Below are 19,874 nucleotides of genomic sequence, written 5' to 3' on the forward strand. Positions count from 1 at the left end.
CGTGCATGCAGCTTATAAAAGCAAGCTTAGAATAATCCTAGGCTCTTTTCTTTCTTTTTGGTTCATTTTATTTACTCTTTCAGGAACAAAACCAGTAAAGAAGTAATAACGAAAACTAAACAATATAGCAAAGGAGGGGTGATTTCTGCATGTGAAAGACATGGAGCAGCCAAGATGAATATGGAGAAATGTGGTCTTAAACTACCTTTGTGCCCCTCAGATTCTGGCTATACCAGGAACCAGCACAGATTCCAGAGCTCTCTAATTCACAGTAGCCTGCCCATGGTTGACTGTGGCTTGTTCTGTAGCTTAGACTGGAAATTTAACAAAAAAGCACTGTGCCTCTCCTCCTCATTATGCCAACTTGCCTGTATTCTGTGGATCACAAGATGTGACAGCCCACCAGTTTCACATCATTCCTGCATCCTTCGAGTCATTTTAGTCTTTTCCAAATCCTGCATGTCAGCAGGACTCCTATAAACACAGAGGATGGTCCATTTTCCCCTGGGAATGATCAATAAATATCTGTTGATCAACAACAATTTTGTCTATAATGACTGTATTTTTGGTTGTATACAACTATGCTAACTACCTGACAGGGCTGTGAGGATTTATGATGCCACTACCAGAAGTTAAAAAAAAAAAAAAAAAAAGCTGTGACTTTTGCCCCAAAACACACAAAAAAATTTTGCAAAATTTAGACACTCAGATAAAAAATCAGTATTCTTCCTTTTCTCCTGAATAAACTAAAATGTTGGTTTTCATCTCTAACGTCTTTGGTTGTTCTATCATCAGCTCAAACACAACAAGGTTAAAACAGAACTCTTAGCCTCACCATCTCATTACAATTCTTCCTTTCTCTACTCCTAGGGACAACACTGCTTGTTTGATTACGATTCAGGCTTGTAGTACAGGTGTTACCTTTGACTCAGGCTTTCTTTAGGTTCCTACAACTTGGTTGTACTGGTATCTTTTAGATGTTTTCTTTATTATACCTCGAAGATTATGATTCTCCTATCCACCCATATGGCGAAAATTTCATGTCTAATTTTAGCTAGATATCTTGTATCTAAATTGATTCATCATCATCTCTTTCACTTTGATCAATACATTCTTGCCCCACTGCTGGCAATTCAAAATAGATATCAGATCATCACTGCAGTATCATTTTCTTAGCTTTCCACTTTGACCACTCCTTCCATGCCTCCATTGTCTCCTTTTTTTATACTATATCTAACATGAACTAGCTGCCTTCACTTCTAGATACCTTGTAGCCCCTTCTGTAACCAATCTAGGATCTCTTCCTTGGCCTTTGAGGTTGACTTCTGTCTCTGACCAGCCTCCAAAGCCAGGTTCTACCATCCACTTGTTAAATATCCAGGCAAACAATTCTGTGCTCTCACAACACCCCCCCCCCTACACTTAGAAGAGCGTCATTGTTAATGACAGAGCTACATCATCATTTTTCTTCAGCTCCTTCCTGAAGGCTGTTCTTTGCTGTGATGCTTGACAACAGCTTGGACTTCCCCACCACAGGGTTTCCAACAGTTGCTTTGTGTTTTGGATTGTAAGCTGACTAGGGCATAGGCTCTGGTTTTGTCCCATTCTTGTCCAGTGCCAGCACAGCAAGGTCTTCTCCATGACCAGGTTGCCTTTGTGCTACAATACTATGAAGACATCACTTAAAACAGCAATAAAGACACTTTTGGTGATGATTTCTCCTTCCCATCTGGTGGACTATGCTACAACTTATTAAAGGATGCCTTTTCCCAAACCCTACGGAGCTTTGAGGAATAACTCACAGAGCTCTCACTAAGGCAAGGCAGCTATATGCTACCTCCAAAGCAGGACTTTAACAAAAGAAACAGGCTGGCTCTGAGCAATGCTTGGAAAAATGCTGTTAAAGAAAGACTAACTGGCACAGAGAACACCAGGACCATGCATTACAAGATATTTATGGCAAAATAACAAAAAAACCCAAAACAAACATACCAGTTATCATCTGTAAAGAAGGAAAAGCTGTGTTTAAGCCATTAGCAAGAATGGTGTGAAATACTAGAATTCTTGCCAGATGGGATTGCCCGCAGCGGCCCATCACTATACATCCCAGTGCGGGTATGCAGCTCCTGTTTTCTCAGCCTTACAGATGAAGACAATTTACGAGACATTCACAGCTACACAAATTAGGTCCTCTGTGGCAATACAAATGTATTTATTATTATCAAAGCGTTAAATGGATAGAGATCTTTAGATGAAAGCTCATACTGAAACACAAAGTATTTCGGGTAAGTATTATAAATGCAAAAAAAAAAGAGTAACAAGAAATACTCTCTGGTGCTCTAGGAATGGTAGTCAGTTCACACAGCTTCTTGTTTTGGTCAGGCAATAGAAAGTTTGCTCATCAGGGCATGTGATTAGCTGTCTGTTAGGGAACCAGTTAATAATCAGTTTTTTAATAAATGGTATGCTATTTACACATATGACACACAATCTCGCTTAAACCTAAACAAGTAGGTTGGTCTTCTATATAAGCCTGAATGTACCACTGGGTACCATCACACACCACTGGGTGTTGTTCTAGGACTTTTACTATGCCAGAAGTTAGACTGGATATTCACGTGGCACTGGCTAACTTTTAAGATTCACAACTTCAGGCATGCACTCCAGCAAGATACAAAACCCAGATGCAGTTATATAGAAAGAGATACACGCAAAGACAAGAAAAATCAGGAGAGTTCCTGCTTGCTTCCTCTATGCTCAATAGTTTACTGTTTTGTGATGCCTTTGGGTAAGACATGTCATGAAATGACCACACCTGCTGAGAAGCTCAGCTACTCTGTTTTATGACTTAATAGTTGATTACTATATGAAAATCATGAGCATAATCCTAAAACTGAGGAACATGGCATGGACCAAGACACTTTGGAGTTGATGCAGATGTCTAAGCAATTACCGAGGCCAGGGACACAAGTCAGGTAGCAATCTCCTTTATAAAGACAGATACATCTTTAGTTCTTTTCTGACCCTTTGTTTATTAGTGCCCACATCTGTAAAAACCTCTTGAAGTTTGGCAACAGAATCAAACGCAAATGGAAACAGCTGCACCACAAATGGGATGTGCCAAATAGCACTGCCACCAATCTTGATGAACTCTGAACCATCTCACAGTAACCCACAATCCCCAGCAGATTATTCACGAGAAATTAACTACTCCTTTTGACCAATTCAGCTAAGCGCTAAAAACCTCATTACATTTCAAAGCTCCGGTGAATCAGCAAGGGATCTGTCTGGAACAGCAGACTGCTGAAGAAAAGCCTCTAGAAGAAAAACATCCTGGCAATTCTGCTTCCATGCTACCACCCTACTTACAAAATGTCCTTCCATACATATATATGAATGGACATGTGTAGCAGGGAAGAGGTTAAAAGCTGCCCAGCCCAGACTGACATGTTGTAGTTCTTTGACGGCTTTTTCACTGCACTGTTTTCTATTGATTAAATAATCTCTATCAGATACTAAGCCCCTTGTTATTGGCACAACCTATAAATTATTCACAAGTTATATAAATTCTTATGGTGGGCATGAATTTTTAAACCCCAATTTGGCACCAGGCCAGGAACTCTATTTTTTTTTTCCCTCGCCTGTAAGAAAATGTGCATGCATTAGATTTTTTTTTTCAAAAGAGAATTTTAACTCTAGTATGCTTGTTTGAATGGAGATTGTATTTGATTGCTCATTACGTGTGGACATGAACAGGTTGAGGCTTTTGGGGAAAAGAGACTTAGTAGGAGATTACGCTGTTGTGCTCTGTACCTTTGATTTATTGGGGATGAAAGGTGTTTTGAGCTGTGCCTTCATGGTGTGTAGTCATGCATGCCAAGGCACTAAAGCAGCCATCCTATTCAGGCACGCAATATAGAATGGATCCAGCCAGAGGGATCCTGAGCACAGGACAGGCAGAGCTGAGATAACACCCATCAGCTCACTACTGCAATTCTGCTAGTGACCATATACTTTTGAGTTTTATTCTTCAGAGCTAAGTGGCCTTTCCTTTAACAACTAGGGCCCAGACACACACAACATTGGCTACTGAAGCCTGAAAGAAAAATTAGGCATGTAAATATACTGTGGCTCTGGAGCTACATCTCCCCTTGACCTTTGCTCATGTCAGAATTGCTCCACTATGGGCCTGTTTTCTCCCAAGCCCAGCATCATGGCCTGGATGGTACGCAAGCACACGTGTCAGCCGCGAGCAGAAGATACAGTCAGGCTTTTGGGTGGAGCTTATTAAGACCGTGTTGCAGAGGGCGTAGTATTAATCATCACCACCACCTCTGTGCAAGCCCTGCTTTGTGCCAGGCTGGCCACCCTCCTGCAAGCAGTGACACCTGTCCTCGGCGCAGCACGCCCTCCCCTTCCCCTGGCCTCTAGCCAGCTCCTCATCTCCAGGCCCACCCTTGACTCAAAACCTCATGTGCGCTGGCTCCACTCCTACAGCTGACTGGCTTTCCTTTGGTTACACGCGCTTGTAATTCATGACAGTACTAAAACAAGTCAACAGCAGAAGAAAAGGGGTCAAAGTAGCTGGTTATGAATATTTCTCTTAATTCTAATCAAGGCTCAGGTGGAACATCATTTTGTCTCCCAGTCTTGTTCTATGTCCTTTTCCTGCATCCACAGCATCTGACACCCCGCAACCAGACTACCAAGAAGCATACCTACCACAAAATTAATTTTCAGTGCTGAGCCCTTGGAGCTGCTCCAACGTTCTGAACCCTCCTTCTGCCTTTAGACAGGTTTCCCTGCAGATGGATCGAATGTCAAAGTCCTGGGCTACCAATAACAGAAGAACATGCAGAATCCTTGTTTCTCTTTCTTGCATCCTCTGGCACCTCACAATTAGTTTTCAACAAAAGTAAACAGAATTACAGGAAAACCCTGCAGGAGAGGACTGGCAGCATGAATGCCTCTGCAGGTACCACCAGAGTTGTAAGTCTTTGACTCCTGCTGTCAGCTGATCTTGTATAAGCCAGAAACGTGAGTTATGCACGGGTAGGAGGACATTTTAATTTTGTATCTGGCTCATTGGGAAGCACCTTCACCTCTGAAATCAGGAAGTGGTATGTTGTGTGCATTGCAATGAGGTTTGGGCACTTGCCCAGTGATAGCACTGTACTGCTGAATGATGAAAAAGGGATCTGTGCTTGGAAAAAGAGCTGATGAATGCATAGTGCATTTCAGAGAACAATATTCTGATGTCCACTCCTTCTCTCAAAACAGATTCTTGTTTAAAATGCTAATCAAGTTGGACAACATAGAGATTTAAAATAAATGCTCCCACAGAATTTGAAAATTTGAACTCTTAAGTGTGAAGATTCAAAAATTAATTGATATAAATCCATCCATATATATACATAAACATATCTGTATGCACCTATAAATAGAAATGTACATATATATATATATATATAGACATTGATGGAAAGGGAATTGAGAAATACTAGTATAAACATCTGAAAGAAAAAGGCATGGAGTGGTCCTAGGATGTCTTTATTCTAGCTCATTTCCACTCCCTGCCAAACCCCTGATAATTTAAACTAAATAGCTAATCAAATGAGATCAAACAGATAATGCCACCCCTGTTGGGAGTTCTGCAGCAAAACTGTATCAGTCAGCTTTATCCCCTTTAGAAAGGGAAGGTCCATCTCCCGTGGACTGTATGATGGCACTTAGGTTGCCATGCTAACAGCTCCTCCAACAGTGGGACAATTGCTTTTCTAAGATCAAAAGGAAAGCTGAATTTACTGCATAAAATGTAGTAAATGCACATATCGGAGATTTAAGAATAAAGCATAAGATTGCTTCCTAGAAAAAAACTGAGCTGACCACTTCACTCATGAAGGACTGGGCTTTGCGTGTTTCCTCTTATTTAATCCTCAACAAGTTTGCTCACAAGTTAGCAGCACTACCTCCTGCTCATTCACAGTGGTAGAGCTGCTAACAGTGTATGAACTCCATCTTCCTCTCCACTTGCTACACAAATTCTATCTAGGGCCAATTGAAGAAAGACCTTTTCTATACACAGCACAGAGAAAAGAGGACCATCACCCAGGTTCACACAGTTCATTTGCAATGCAGAAACCAAAGGAGTGTTTCCCCTCCAATGTGTATTACAAGGACACACGAAAACTTTGTTATCAGCTTTGTTATCGCCTTGCTCATTCCCTTAGTTTATTTACATTTCCCTAAAATTCTTGACTGTCTGAACTGGGTTAGTCAAAATGAATGGTGCGCACACAAATTTTGGTAGCTCATTGATCATTCCCCATTATGAACCAGCAATTTAAGTTCTTAACTCTGGGCTTACCCCATACCAGGCTACTTTAACTCATTCTTGATCTTTAAAATGGGAGGATGATCCTCCCCTTCCTGGCTGTTTTGGCTATTAACATTATATGATGAGAGAGAAGGACGCATAGATTGTCTATAGCTATTTCTAAATTACCTATTACTGTGGACTCCCAATATTGCTTGAAGGCCATCAGTGTGATCATACAACAAATATGAAATAATTCAACTGTCAGTAATATTGCTAGTTTAGCCAACTTATTGTATATCTGAGGTGGTATATCAGCATACACACAGAGAGCCACAGTGCAGCTGCGTTTTCCCCTATGCACCTACGTCCACAGTCTTACTAAATAAAGACAACTCAAAATACTGGCTATAGAGCTGGAAGTCTTAGAGCTCATAGCCACCTCCATCTCTCCAACCATCTTGGTAAAAAAAACCCACCAAAACAAACAGAAAATGACTGCTAGGCTAACACACATATGCTAACAGATTTTTATTATTATTTTTTAAAACTAATTTTCAGTGTTAAATAAACTGTGGAAAAAGGATTTGATTCATAGTTGCATTAGGAACCTACTCAACCAAAGCCCCTTGTCATAAATTAAATCATAAACCAAAAGTCAAACATGATTTGTGAAATTAACATTTATCGAGGAAATACTCCCAGCGCTGCATCGTGATTAGTCTCTGGCATCTGAAATATGACCCATAATTCATGAGCTCCTCTGAAACCATGCCACTACCATTACTGCTGAGATGGCATGCATGATGGAAAGGTGCTGCCACAACCAGAGAGCAATCCCTTTTTTGATGCTGGTTAGAACTAGAGGTCACTGTGTCTTATTATTTGGGAAAGTACATGCATAGACACTTCTCAGCCCCCACACACTTTGCCCCTCCACAAGCACTCTCTTCCACCTGTTAGATTTATCCAAGGCCATGGCTGTTTCTAATTTTGAACACAGAGGCTTGGCGGAAGCTCAGCATTGTGCCCTTTCTTTAAAATAGTGACTAATAAAAAAATGAAACATAATTAACAGTCAGTGTCTTTCAGCAAAGTGCCTTTGCGGGGAGATGCGGGCAGCTCAATCTTACAGGTAGAGGAGCTACAGCACAAAGACGACTTAGTGATTGTTAAACGGGCTAAACAGTCACCGGCAAAGCACACTTTGGAGCCCAACATTTTTTAGAAGCCAGGATATCCAGATATAGCTTAAAGATACTGGATGCTTCCCTTTTCAAGGTGATTTTCAGCAGGATGATATTTTCCTGCCAAGGAATGCAGTAATTTTTTGGAAATCTTGTGCAAGACCATCCCCACTGCTCTGAGCACTAGGTATTTTTCACATGGAGCAAAATAGCCCCCAAGTCTTTTGGGGTAAAGAAGGAGAGCTCAGCTCAGCTGCTGTGAAGGTATTCAGAGCAAGAAGAAAGCTTTAGCACCTCTATAACCCATCCCTTCACTGCAAGTGACGATCATGGCCTTTCTTCTTCATGTATTCATACATTGTCTCCACCGCTCAAGTATACTACACCTACCTGGAACACATCAGCTGTATGCTGTGTTTATGCAAGTGTGTGTGTGTTTATGTCTGTGTATACCTAAGATAACACAACATACAAATAAACAAGGATCACAAAGAAGAATATTCCCTCTCTTTTCACCAAAAGAAAGCCTGAGGCCTCATCCTACCCCCCTTTAAACTACAATACAGGGGAATGTACTCTTACAAATAGTGCCTCTCTTTTCAGGATTGAAGGAGAACTTATTGGCTGTAAAGCCTTATTTCCTTTTGCTACCCTTCTCCTGCATGCAGAGCAGGCTGCGTTAGATCTGGGCCTCTGTCCTCAGCTGGGACAAACTGGGCTTAATGGACCCCTGACCATTTATGCCACTGAGGATAGAGCACTCAGCATGCAGCTCAGAGAACATCTGAGCCAGCCTCCACCCAGTGCCTGCACGAGCTCACTCTGGCAACCGCATTTCACTGTGGATGGCAGGCTCTGCCCCAAAGGAGGATGAGGAATCCGAAAGAAATTACTGCCTGCTCTACTAAGCTAACCCGTAGGCACAGAGGCCGCAGTTCTCGGAATAGGAATTCATTCCTCCAGTAACGAGACTGGCTGACTAGTCCATGAGGGATTGTTACCCCCATTCAACACACTTTCTTTGAGTAAACAGTCATTCCCTTCTTGTGTTGTGACATTAAGGAGAGGTCACCAATGGATGGTGGTTTTTAAAAATAGTTTAATTTTTTTTTTAACCACTCTCTTCTACTTGCAATAACCTGTTAAAAAGCTAAAAACACACTGGGTTCCCTACTGGGCTGCCCTTTTCCATTTGGAGAACATTGATTTTTTTTTGTGTTGTGCCAAGATTAATGTGGCCTGTTTGTCTGACAACAGATTCAACATAACTAGTGCCCTGTCAAACTAAAATGACTCTGTCTGTGGACAACATCCCTGTCTGGCACTGGCAATGATCTGAAAAAAAAAAGGCTCTGCTACTTAACTGTTACTGCAGAACCATCAGGAGATTTCAGCAGCCCTTAAAACCAAAAATTGTTATTGATGGGGCAAATCTAAAATATTCTTAGTGAGAGTCAAGGGTTTCAATGAAAACTATCGGGCAAGGGAGGTTATCCAAATTATCCACTGTAACAGTCTGTTACAGTTTTGATTCAAAATGGTTCCAGATCTTACAGGTACAAACCTTGTGCCCCTCTTGCTGTTTGATAGAAAACACTGGTTTGTCCTCTCTCCTCCATTTTAAGTAGGATAAGACACAGCATATAAGTAAAGTACAGAGAATAAAATGAGAAAAGCCAAGGAAATAAGGAGTGTTCCTTCCTCATCCAAGTACCAGATATCACATGGACACCAGCTGAGGGTGAAAACACATCCTGCTCCATTCTTTCAGAAATGTTACCAAGTTCCAAAACCCTCATCTCCCTCCCTTCCTTCCTCCTTCCCTTCCCCCTTCTCTGGCAAAAGCCAGTAATACCTACAAATATTTTTTATTTTCATAAACATCATGAAGCTTTAAAACGTGGGGATGTTCTATCAACTTCAGGATGGCTATTTCCCGCTCCACCTGGAAGAAACAAAAAGAAATGGAGAAGATTAAAAGCTTGGTCTTAGAATAAATTAGATATCATCACACATTTTCTTCCCATTTATCCATTTTCCATTCCTCTTTATATGCAGAGGATACGGCAATTTATAACAATGTATGATATTAGAGCACTCATATAATTTAAGAAAAATTCAATTTATTCAGCCTCAGCACTCCCTGCCCGGCGGAACAGAAAACCAGCAAAATTTCAAGGTTGAAAGAAAAGTCCCAAATCTACCAAAGGAAATTAGCTGTAGGAGTTATATGAGCAGTCAAGGTTGTTCCTGCCTCACAATCCAAAGCCAGTGAAATATTCTCAAAGTACAGAAACTCTAAGATATCACTTAGGGCTCTCCCAATCTTCCACAGGCACAGGTGTGGCCATGCTGCACTACATATTGCATACTCAATTAATATTAGAAAATCCCCATCCTGAAGAACTTGCAGTATATGCAAGGGAGACAAAGAGCAGAAGACAGGCAGCAATGTGATTTTATAGCTGCAGAACTGAGGCACAGAAAGGGAAAGAAATATAAGAAGTGACATAAGAAGTACAAGGAATTAACAAGAAATTAAACCCGATTACTGGAGATGCAGTGTTCAGAGCCTTAAGCCTAAGACTGTGCTTTGTCTCAATTCCCAATCTGTCCGAGCATGGCTACTCCTAAGAGCATGTCTTCAACACAGAGTTAACAAGTTGTGACTAAGTCCCTGTAATTAGCTCAAGCCCTGTTCTCACCCAAAATTCCTATCATGACTGCCGTGGTGCTTTTAACTTGAATTTACTAAGGGTATTCATTAGAGATGGAGTCAGTGCAATTTCTCAGCTGCTAGGAAGATTGCTCTCTGCTGCTCAAAGCCACACTGTAACCGCTCTGATTTGACCTAGGCTAACTTGAAGGGAATTAATGTAGCATTGTGGAGACGGTAGATTACTGAAATACACTCTGCAACAAGACGCAGTCTAAGCATTGCACAGTTGGGCATGACAAATTTCCAGGAATCCACAAAGGCAGGAAAAAGACCTAAAGAAGCAAACAAGGACAACTAGGTAGGTTTTTTCCAGTCCTTCAAATAACTGATTGTCCTGGAGCTGCTATGCTAACAAACAAAACATGAACAAACTACAAAACCATCCCTGAACATCTCCCCTGCAGGGATCACACAAGCAATTACGAACTTGCCCCAGCATAGCTTTAGTTCTTGATGTGCTTTAATTTCCTGAGATACCACCCTCTGCTAAGGCTGAACACAGACAACTTTCCCTGAATGCCAGTAAGATACTTGGCAGGAAATTGGAAAGTGGTAGTTTTCCAGCACTGTGCAGAGGAGGAGGATTTCCCAGCATGTTGGTTATCACCCCAGATCTCTCTTCCTCTACATCACCACACAAAAACAGCAAAAGCAACTCTCATACCACATCACCCTTGGCCTTCCTCACATATCAGGACGGAGGAAAGGGTGTTCGTACACGTGTCAATCTTAGTCATTCAAAGACACTTATTCCTCTCTGCAGAGTCAAAAGTAATCTGAAAGATCCACTTCCACGCTTGGGATCTCTGGAAATAGCTCCTTCAGAGAAGTGAGGAAGAGAAAAGTGTATCGGGAAGCTGTAATGGAATTAAGTGTGTACATGCATATGCATGTAAACATGTATGTATGCAGATCAGCACTGCCAGAACTGCTACGAATTCAGTGATACACTGTACTTGATGGTGACAGCTCTGTAGGCGTAACTTACTCATGACCAGCACTTAGATGAAAGCCGTTTATACAAATAGGAAATGAAAGTTGGGTAGATTTCAACTGTACAGCTATTCCACCAAAAAAACAGGAGGAGAGCTAGTTTATTCCATTTTTGTCTCCTCTTCAAAAAGACCTATTACTCTTTTATCTTACAAGATAGGCAATGGTATTTGCAGAGGGCTTGTTCAGCCCTATAGTTGATAAAGTTGGATTTGGTTCAAGAATGAGAAAAAACAAAACAGAGGAAGCACCCACTCCCACAACACTCTTGCAATAGTACTGAGGTTCACCATCAGCACCATGTACCACAGCTGCTCAGAAACTGGGACTCCAACAAAGTTCCCTTTGGATGGGGGAGACCAGGTACTTCATGGTGAATGTCACCATTGCACTAACTACAGCAGGGATCATCCAACCCCATTCTCCCTCCTGGGGGATATCATGCCTGTGAAAGATGAAATTCCCTGCAGATGGGTTGTCTAACTGCATTGGAGATTCCATTCTGAAAAACCTCTTGGTGGGTGCAGTGGCAATGTACGTTCAGACCAAGTGAGTGATGGATGGCAGCATCCAGTCAGGGTCCTGCTTGGTTACTGTCCTAAAGCATGAGAAGAGGCAGTGACTGGAGGAGAGGATTCAGTTACAGCACTGCATGGCCTATGTTCGATAAGAGAAAATCAGACCAGAAAGCAAGTATCTACTTACTACCTACAGATTTATGCTCGGAACCAATTAAAAAGAAATAACCTGAGTTACTTTACTTTAATCATTTTAAGTGTGTGAGTATGGAAGGTTCTGTGCATATTTTTAACTTCCTGGGAACTAAATCCTGAGAGGAACTACAGTTTCAAAGGTCTTGATTTCAATCCCAGGTATGCAGAAAACATCTGGCTTGATGTGCCTGGCAGCATTTCACTACAATGTATTCAGTTCAATGGTGTGTTGCACCACTCCAGCACAGGCAGCAGTCAGCTTTCCACAGTCTGCTACCTCTTCCAGCTGCAAACCAAGGACAAAACTAATCTACTCATCTCAGTAAGACTTTGTATAATCCTTCAGTGAAAAGGGGCTTTATGAAGGAAAAGTGTCATTACTGTACTTCTCATAGTCCAGGCCTTGGCCCCATGTAGAGGAGCAAGACACTAATGGCTGTATTACTTCAAGAACTAGAGATTCCCAGCTCTCTAAACAGCAATCTGATAAAGATCATCTTCAAAAATCTTACAGCAGTGCCCTGCCTCTTTTCCCTTCCAAAGAAAAACAACAGTTCACAAAAAGGTGCAACAGACCACCTTCTCAGAATTACTACTGCAGTCATTACTAATGTGTGACTCTCCTGGATCCTATTCACTTTTTATATCCTCACAGAGAATTCAGTAATTGATACAGGTTGGACACAGACTGTAGATCTCAATAGTGATTTTACTGATGGCTCAGGAGGACCTAGCAGCCACCGTGTCATTAGCAAAGGAGAGGTATCTGAACTCACTGGCAAAACAAGAGGCGTGAAATAGCACGGAACTTTGCCTTCTTCCCCAGAGATTTGCCAGCCCTTGGCATGCCTTTTTTGCGCATCCCTGTGCTTGCAAGCCACGGAGTGCTGTCCAGCTCAGAGCTGGCAAGGAACAGGGGAATGGAGAAACCCTGCAGGGGTGTTTGCTTTAATGCAGATGCAATTATCAGAAAGCAGGCCAAGCTCAGAATAGCCTATCTAGGGAGGCTCAGAGTCTGTGATAAACAGGAAACATGGAGAAACATTCGCATAATAGTTAAAAGAGAAAGGAAAAAAGTGAAGCTTTCTCTGTCACACAAATGCTGGGTCATGTCACAGGGTCCCAACTACAGCTTGGCTTGCCTCATACCACGGTAGGTTACTGACTGTGCAGCACTCCAGCGCCTTGGAGCTGGGGGAAAGAGCTGTGTAAGGCTGTGCAGGGCAAATGGAGACACATCACTAACTTGTAACCTTGCAGGTGCCAATTAGAGGTTTTAAAAATCTATGCTGGAGGCTGATTTGACAGGATGCTCCAGCAATTTGGCTAATGACAAAGCACAACACAGGGGCAACACAATCCTTAGAGGAATAATGCAAAACTCTGGTTCCCTCTCCTCCGTCTTTACTTCACCCTCCTTCTCCCCCAGAGGAAATCGCATCTCTCTGGTTTAAGCCCATCTCATCAGCACAGTCTTCAGTGGCAACAAGCACTCTACTCTCTTGCCTTCCAACTCACAGACACATGGAGTGCTAATTCACCTAGAAGACAAGGAGGGCAGCTTGAGGGAGCCTGAAGGTTTGTCTCAGTGATAAAGAAAGTTTCCTTTCCTCTTGTATTCATTTGCTCAATAACAATTGGATCACCCATCACCCATGTGGTGCTGTGAGAACTTGAAAAATGAAGTGGACAGCTGTCTCGAATTACCACGCTGTATTTTATCTACCAAATCTGTGCAAGCAGTAAGCAACAGTCATTAATAGCAGTGTTTCTCAAAGAACACCTATGACAAAAAGCTGGGAGACAGCAGATGACATTTCTCCTCAGATGCTTTGAAGTTCACAAGCAGCACACCACAAAGCTCTCTCTTTCTCCATTAACATCAGTGGCTCCCATATTGCCCAAAACACTGGCCTGAGAAGGAAGTCTGGAGCTGCAGAAGAAACGAGGGGGAATAAAGCCCTGCAGGCTGCAAATGTGTTGTGCTGTTTTTCCTACTCAGAGCAAAATGGTGGTGGTGGTGGTGTGGTAGGTTTTCATGTGAAAATCAAGCTCTCTAATGTTGACTCTGCTTTGCTTTGAAGTAATTAATGAAATACTTTTCAGAACTCATGGCTGTCCCTCAGTTACTAGAAACTCAACCTGGACATGAACTTTTTCTCAGTTCAGAATTATTTAGACTCAGGATGAACTTCAAAGGATGCAGAGATTTGGATGCTCATCTAACTCCTCAGGCTAGAACTCAGGCTGGAAACCTTGTACCAAAGTACCTGCTTTCTCCAGTGTCTGGCCTGCTGTGCAGTAATCTGCATTTCCATGATGAGAGCACAGAAAGCAGAAAGTAAATCACTGTGATACTTCACTGAGTTGGAGTGGCAAAACCAAAGGTATTGGATAGGAAGAAACTAACCTCAAGTTCTCTGGAAAGTCTGCATTCCTGCCGTAACAGATGTATCCCAGGAACAAACCCCGGGATTTTATTAATTTGGTACATTTGCTTCCATGTTATGTGGGACTGAAAGTTAAAAATGGTGAAAAATGACTGGCTTTGGTGAAGACCATCTAGGTCACCTGTTCACTCTTTCTCATAATCACAGAAAAAACAGGCTACTCTTGAAGCCAGAAGAGAACAGCATTAAATCAGAAATGGCTTTATATGACAAGTAACTGTAGACCCAGTATGTCCTGTAGGGTCACTGCTGCGGGGATATCATTCTTCCAAACAAACTTAAGCCATTACCAAATCTAAGCAATACCACATTATATCAGTTGCATCCAATGGGAGCATAAATACAGTTGAAGTGGAAAAAAATCAGGTTTTAAGTGAGTAAACATTAAAATATCTTCCTCTGCAGCTCTGAATTTAGTTGATTTTTCACTTAAAGTGGCCTTTCATTACATTTATCGAAAACTTCTTCAGCAGGCCATTATGGAAGCAAACGGAGAACCACAGAAGTTGTCCATCTACAGAGAGTATTTCCTGCTGCTATTGTAGCCATTAGCTTCACATTTCTGAATATAAAGAGCCAGATTCAAAATATATTGAAGTCAACAAAAGGCATCAATTGACTTAAGTGGACTTTGAATCAGACCTTCTAATGATCATTAAGTGGTATCTGGAAGAAATCTTCTATTACACAATTTTGACTAATTAAATGCTTCAAGATGAATACAGGTTTTCTGCTAAGTACTAGTAATTACAAGAAGATTCTGTAAAAAGTGGATAAACGAGGGGGGAAACTAGACTTAGATCTCCACAGAATCAGGCAGCTAGACAATGCTGTACAAAATACTTACAACAAACAGACAAAATTACTGGAAAGCTGATCAGTTCCTCATTTTATTGGAAGCCCTATTATGGGCTCATTCCACCACAATTTTTGTTTGCATGCATGCTTCTCAAAGCTAAAGCTTTCCCCATAAATGCAAATGAAAATAGGTATGTATGAGAAGCAAGTGAGATGCGTATTTGATGTTAAAATTTGCATGTGCAAACTTCTATACCAAAGCTTTAGTAGGGAAATTTATTTTCCACAAACTGCTATTATAACAGAATGTCATTTTCTACTTGACTTTACTGAAACAAGTATTTTTCAAAGTCCCTTCAAAACTGCAACTCTAAAGCTCCACTGAATTTCAAAATTTGGCATAAAGTCTAAGGGTATGAAATCAGCCAAAGGGATACTGTGAGAATTTTCTTGGAAATCCTTTCTGCTGGTGCCAACACACCTCCACAACAGGAGGGGACTCCTGACCTGGCCTGGCATATTGATTCCAAGGTCCTGAAATGACAGGGTTTTGATCCTACGGGTTATCTAACCATGGAAAATCCTACCCAGGAACCTAATGATTTAACTTGGTAGTTAACACCTGCAATGCTCCTCAGCGCTCTGCCATAGGCTACCAAGTAAATATGGCACTTAGACTTATCTGCAGCGTATGCTTCCTTAAGAAGCATGAAGGCTTCATGCAAGAGACACTGATGGGAGCTGACAGGGAATGGATTTATTCATTCAGCACTTGAGATTATCTGCTGCCCAGTGGTACACAGCTAATGAGTGACTGATGTGCAAGTCTCTGCCAGCAGTCAGCAGAATTGGCCCCTTACACCAGAAGGCAAATAGCCTCCCTGTGCCTCTTGTCACCTTCAGTGAGTGCCACATCCTGGCTGCCATAGCCGCGTAGTGCAGGACACAGGACACAAACCAACAGCCACTCTGCAGGAGAAATAACCTGATCTTTGACTTGCCTTTCTTTTTCCCTCCTTATCCTGGTTTTTAATGTTAATGCGCACTGTGCTTTCTTTGACCTGAAGCAGAATGTTTGCACAGCTGGTTTTTTTGCTAGGGGAAAAAAAACTAACTCCTGTGCAGTCAGCCCAGTGTTTATGAGAAACCCGCCACCCCAAATCAGCAGCCACAGCCAAGCCTGTGTGAACACCGATATATGCTGCTCCAAAGCAGCATCCTCAGTCCCTCTTGTGTGCACAGCCCTCCCTGCCATGCCAGACCTGCAGTGCTCAACCCAAACTTAGAAATTCAAGTCTAGCCCCCACAAGCAATACTGTAGGCAGTACTCATCTGTAGCTTTTTCCCCCTGAAGGACCAACAAACTTATGCCTGGCTCATTTTAGGGATGTATACGTCAAAGAACACAAGAGCAAGAAGTCAGGAGCGCAGGAAAGGAGCACAGTTCATAACTCGTTTTAGAAGTTACTTCTACTGAAGGTAGAAGGTATATTCAAGAACATTTAATGCCTTGTGGACTGCTGTGCTCAGCTACGGAAAAACAGTCACTACACACAGAGGAGAAACAAGCTGCAAAATTGAGGGGTACGGAGAGTTCAAATAATACAAGTGCAGAGCTCCTTGTATTATTTGAGACATTATAGATTTAATACGGGCAGTACCAAACACAACATTGGAATGTCTGAGCCAAAGAGTGGGTGGAGGATGCAGGAGATGCTGAATCCCATTAAGGGAATATGGGCAAGCACAAAGGAGGCGGTATAGCACAGCATTGCATAACGTTCTGCCAAAAAATGGAGTATAGAGCTTCTGAGAGCATTGGTTGAGGATACGATAAGGCAGAGGGGTTCCCAAGAGCATCCAGGAAAGGGTCTGAGACAGTGAAGCAATGCTGACAGTACCATGGACTGGATCCTTAAGGGAGGCCACCATCATTAGGAAGAGAAATTTAAAAGCACGGTTTTGGAAAAGCTTCAAAGGATAAACTCTCCACCATTTCCTATGTGTCTCGGCTAGCCTCTTTCCCCCTCTTCCTCTTTTTCTCCATTAGTCACACTGGCCTTGTTTAGTTCTTTGTCATTGTCTTACACAAATGTCCTTTACACTTTCTCCCTAATACTCTTCCAGAAGCAATCAATAGGATTGCTGCTGTCTCCTTCTCTACATCTTTCCTTAATGGCCATCTCTGGTACCCTAAGAAATACGGCAGGTAACAAATGCTCCAGAAACAGGCAGAATAACTGGAGCTTTCCAGAGGTTGGAGGCAGAATGCCAGACTCCATCCCTGCCTTGCCTCGCTCCACAACAAGCCTAATGACATCAATAATTTCAAAGAGTGGAAACCAGATAATAGGATTTCTGTTATTCGACTATATTCTCCCGTCCTTCACTTTTGGGTGCCCCTTGACTCTTCAGATGGATACTCGTATGTACTTGTATATTATGATCTTGTTTCAGCTGAGTTAATAAACTCAGTAAGATACAAATGGTTGGTATCTAGAAGGGATTCTCCGTCCCGATAGTCTCTCACAGCTGGCAGTGACAGAAGCAGAGACTGAAGCAACCCACAGCTCTCCCCTTTGTTTCCATTTTCTAAATACGCTGTTGAAGTACAATTGCAGTTCCCAGACAGACACCGTCCCAGGCAAACAGCAGCATGGACCTCATCCAGTAACTGTGAAAAGGCCAAGGGCAATACAGACTTACAAAGTTCATGTTTGCACTTTGCTTTGCAATAAAGAGGGAGCCTTGAGGGGAGGCCTGGCAGCTTCAGGAAGAGGAATCAGCAGTGGACTTTCTGTCAAATTGTGGAGCCAGCGGCTGCGTACTCAGGGAGGCCGAGCAACCCTTCAGCCCAGCTCTTCTACCACAGCAGGTCAGCAACATTTTCTATCACACTGTAGCATGAACAGCAGCTCCCACCTGACATGCACCAGCTCTACATTAGCACTTCTATGTCCATCTCATCTTGGGGACACTGATCCCAAGAACTACTTATTCTTATCCGTGATGTTGAAATTAGTCTGCTTTGTCCATAAAATAAGCACTCTGAGCACAGACTGTGTCTGAGGAACACACTTGTTCAGTGTCTCTTCATAATGACATGACCATAACTGGTATCTCTATAATGACATGAACCAGCACTTCAGTTCCAAACATCCCTGCCCACTCATCTATATGTGGGATTATAACTTTTTAATGGAGACCCACCTCAACCACAAACATGTCTTTTCATATCTTGCAAGACAGGACCGAACAGCATGGGAAATCAGCAGTGACCTCTCAATATCTTCATCTCTGAGCTACCTGTTTGGGTCTAGCAGATGGGCTCAAAGCCTGTTACTCTCAGCTCTTTGGTGACTCACACAGCAAAATTAGCTTTATAGACTCAGCCTCAGTCCCAGGTCAGGAGTAAGCTATTGGTGGACAGTTAAACGGCTATTGTAAAACTGTCCCCTCCATTCAACTACCGCACATCAGTGCTGAGAAATGACACAAGCTTTCAAGATGACACTAGCCCTGACGCAACAGCTTTGTCTGTGGTGCCTACCACTTCTTCCTTCGGCATCAGGGATGCAGCAAAGATAGCAACACTGGCTAGGAGCTTTCCGTTGGGTTTTAATCTGCAAAAGGATGGCTAATAAGGCAGGAACTGTAGTACAGAGCAAGAGGCAGAAAGAGAGATGAGAGGAAGAAATAAAATTGCGTATTTTGCCTCAGTCTTGAGGCTGCCTGTGCTCACTCCCTGTCTCTCCTCAGGTTCAGCCTGCAAAAGAAGACATTACAGCAAGACTTGTACTCCCCTCAGTGAAGACAATGTCTTCCTCTGTTTTGTACAAGCAACAGAAGCAGCAGAAAATTAGTCGATTGCTGCCATCAGCATCCAGGATCTCTCACAGTTGGGAGTTAAGAGATCAAAGGCAGCAATGAAGGAACATTTTGTTTCTCAGTTATTTTATCTCTGCTCCTCTCATATCCTTCCCATCTCACACCAGTCCCTTATTGCTGGAGGTGCTGATGACGTCTTGCAGCCTATCAATATCAGGATCAAGAAACCTCTTGGCAAGGGAGGTTTACAAACAACACTGTAAAGACAGGCTCTTGAGCATCTCAGAACAGGCGATGAAGATAAACCAGGTCATTCCTTCTCCACATTGTCCAAACCTCCTTGAGAAAGGAGGGCTCAGACATCTCTGGCCATGTCCTTAAAGAAGGGTCCAGCATATTCCCTGGAGCTGAATACAATTGTTTTCCACATCTTCATTATATTTTCCAATACATTATTCAGTTTGGTCAGATTTTCAGAAGTACTTAGCAGTGGCCTATCTCTTTATCTCAAAGTTCATGGGATTCTTACTACTAAATGAGACCAGAGTCAGCGAGCAATGAATGGCCAATTCCATCTTTTAGTTCTAAGTCCCTAGAGATGGGTCTTGTAATATGAGGCCTCCTCACTATTTATGAATCTACGCCTTGAACATTACTTCCCAGATCCTGCAGTATTTCTGAGCCTTTCTGAGTCCTAATGATGAATTTTTCAGCTTCACCATACTAAACCATAGCCAAAAGCATTCCCTATCCTGAACCAGATCATCTTTTTCACATAGTGACAATCACTTCTGCAGCATAGAAAACTTCTCCCTTGAATTACCTGTGTCACTCCAAAGCAACCTATATGTTTATGACAAGTGGTATACT

At 42.3% G+C, this 19,874-nt stretch overlaps 1 protein-coding gene across 1 annotated transcript in view; it reads right to left on the reverse strand.

Annotated features, from left to right (window-relative positions):
- The window catches only part of BRSK2 (BR serine/threonine kinase 2), a 326,862-nt gene that overhangs the window by 100,210 nt on the left and 206,778 nt on the right, over window positions 1–19,874 (reverse strand). Inside the window, 1 exon segment of the mRNA XM_075502349.1 lies at window positions 9,363–9,448. Within this exon segment, the coding sequence (XP_075358464.1) occupies window positions 9,363–9,448 (86 nt within the window).

Source organism: Mycteria americana, chromosome 5, assembly GCF_035582795.1.
Source record: "Mycteria americana isolate JAX WOST 10 ecotype Jacksonville Zoo and Gardens chromosome 5, USCA_MyAme_1.0, whole genome shotgun sequence".
NCBI classification, from domain to species: domain Eukaryota; kingdom Metazoa; phylum Chordata; class Aves; order Ciconiiformes; family Ciconiidae; genus Mycteria; species Mycteria americana.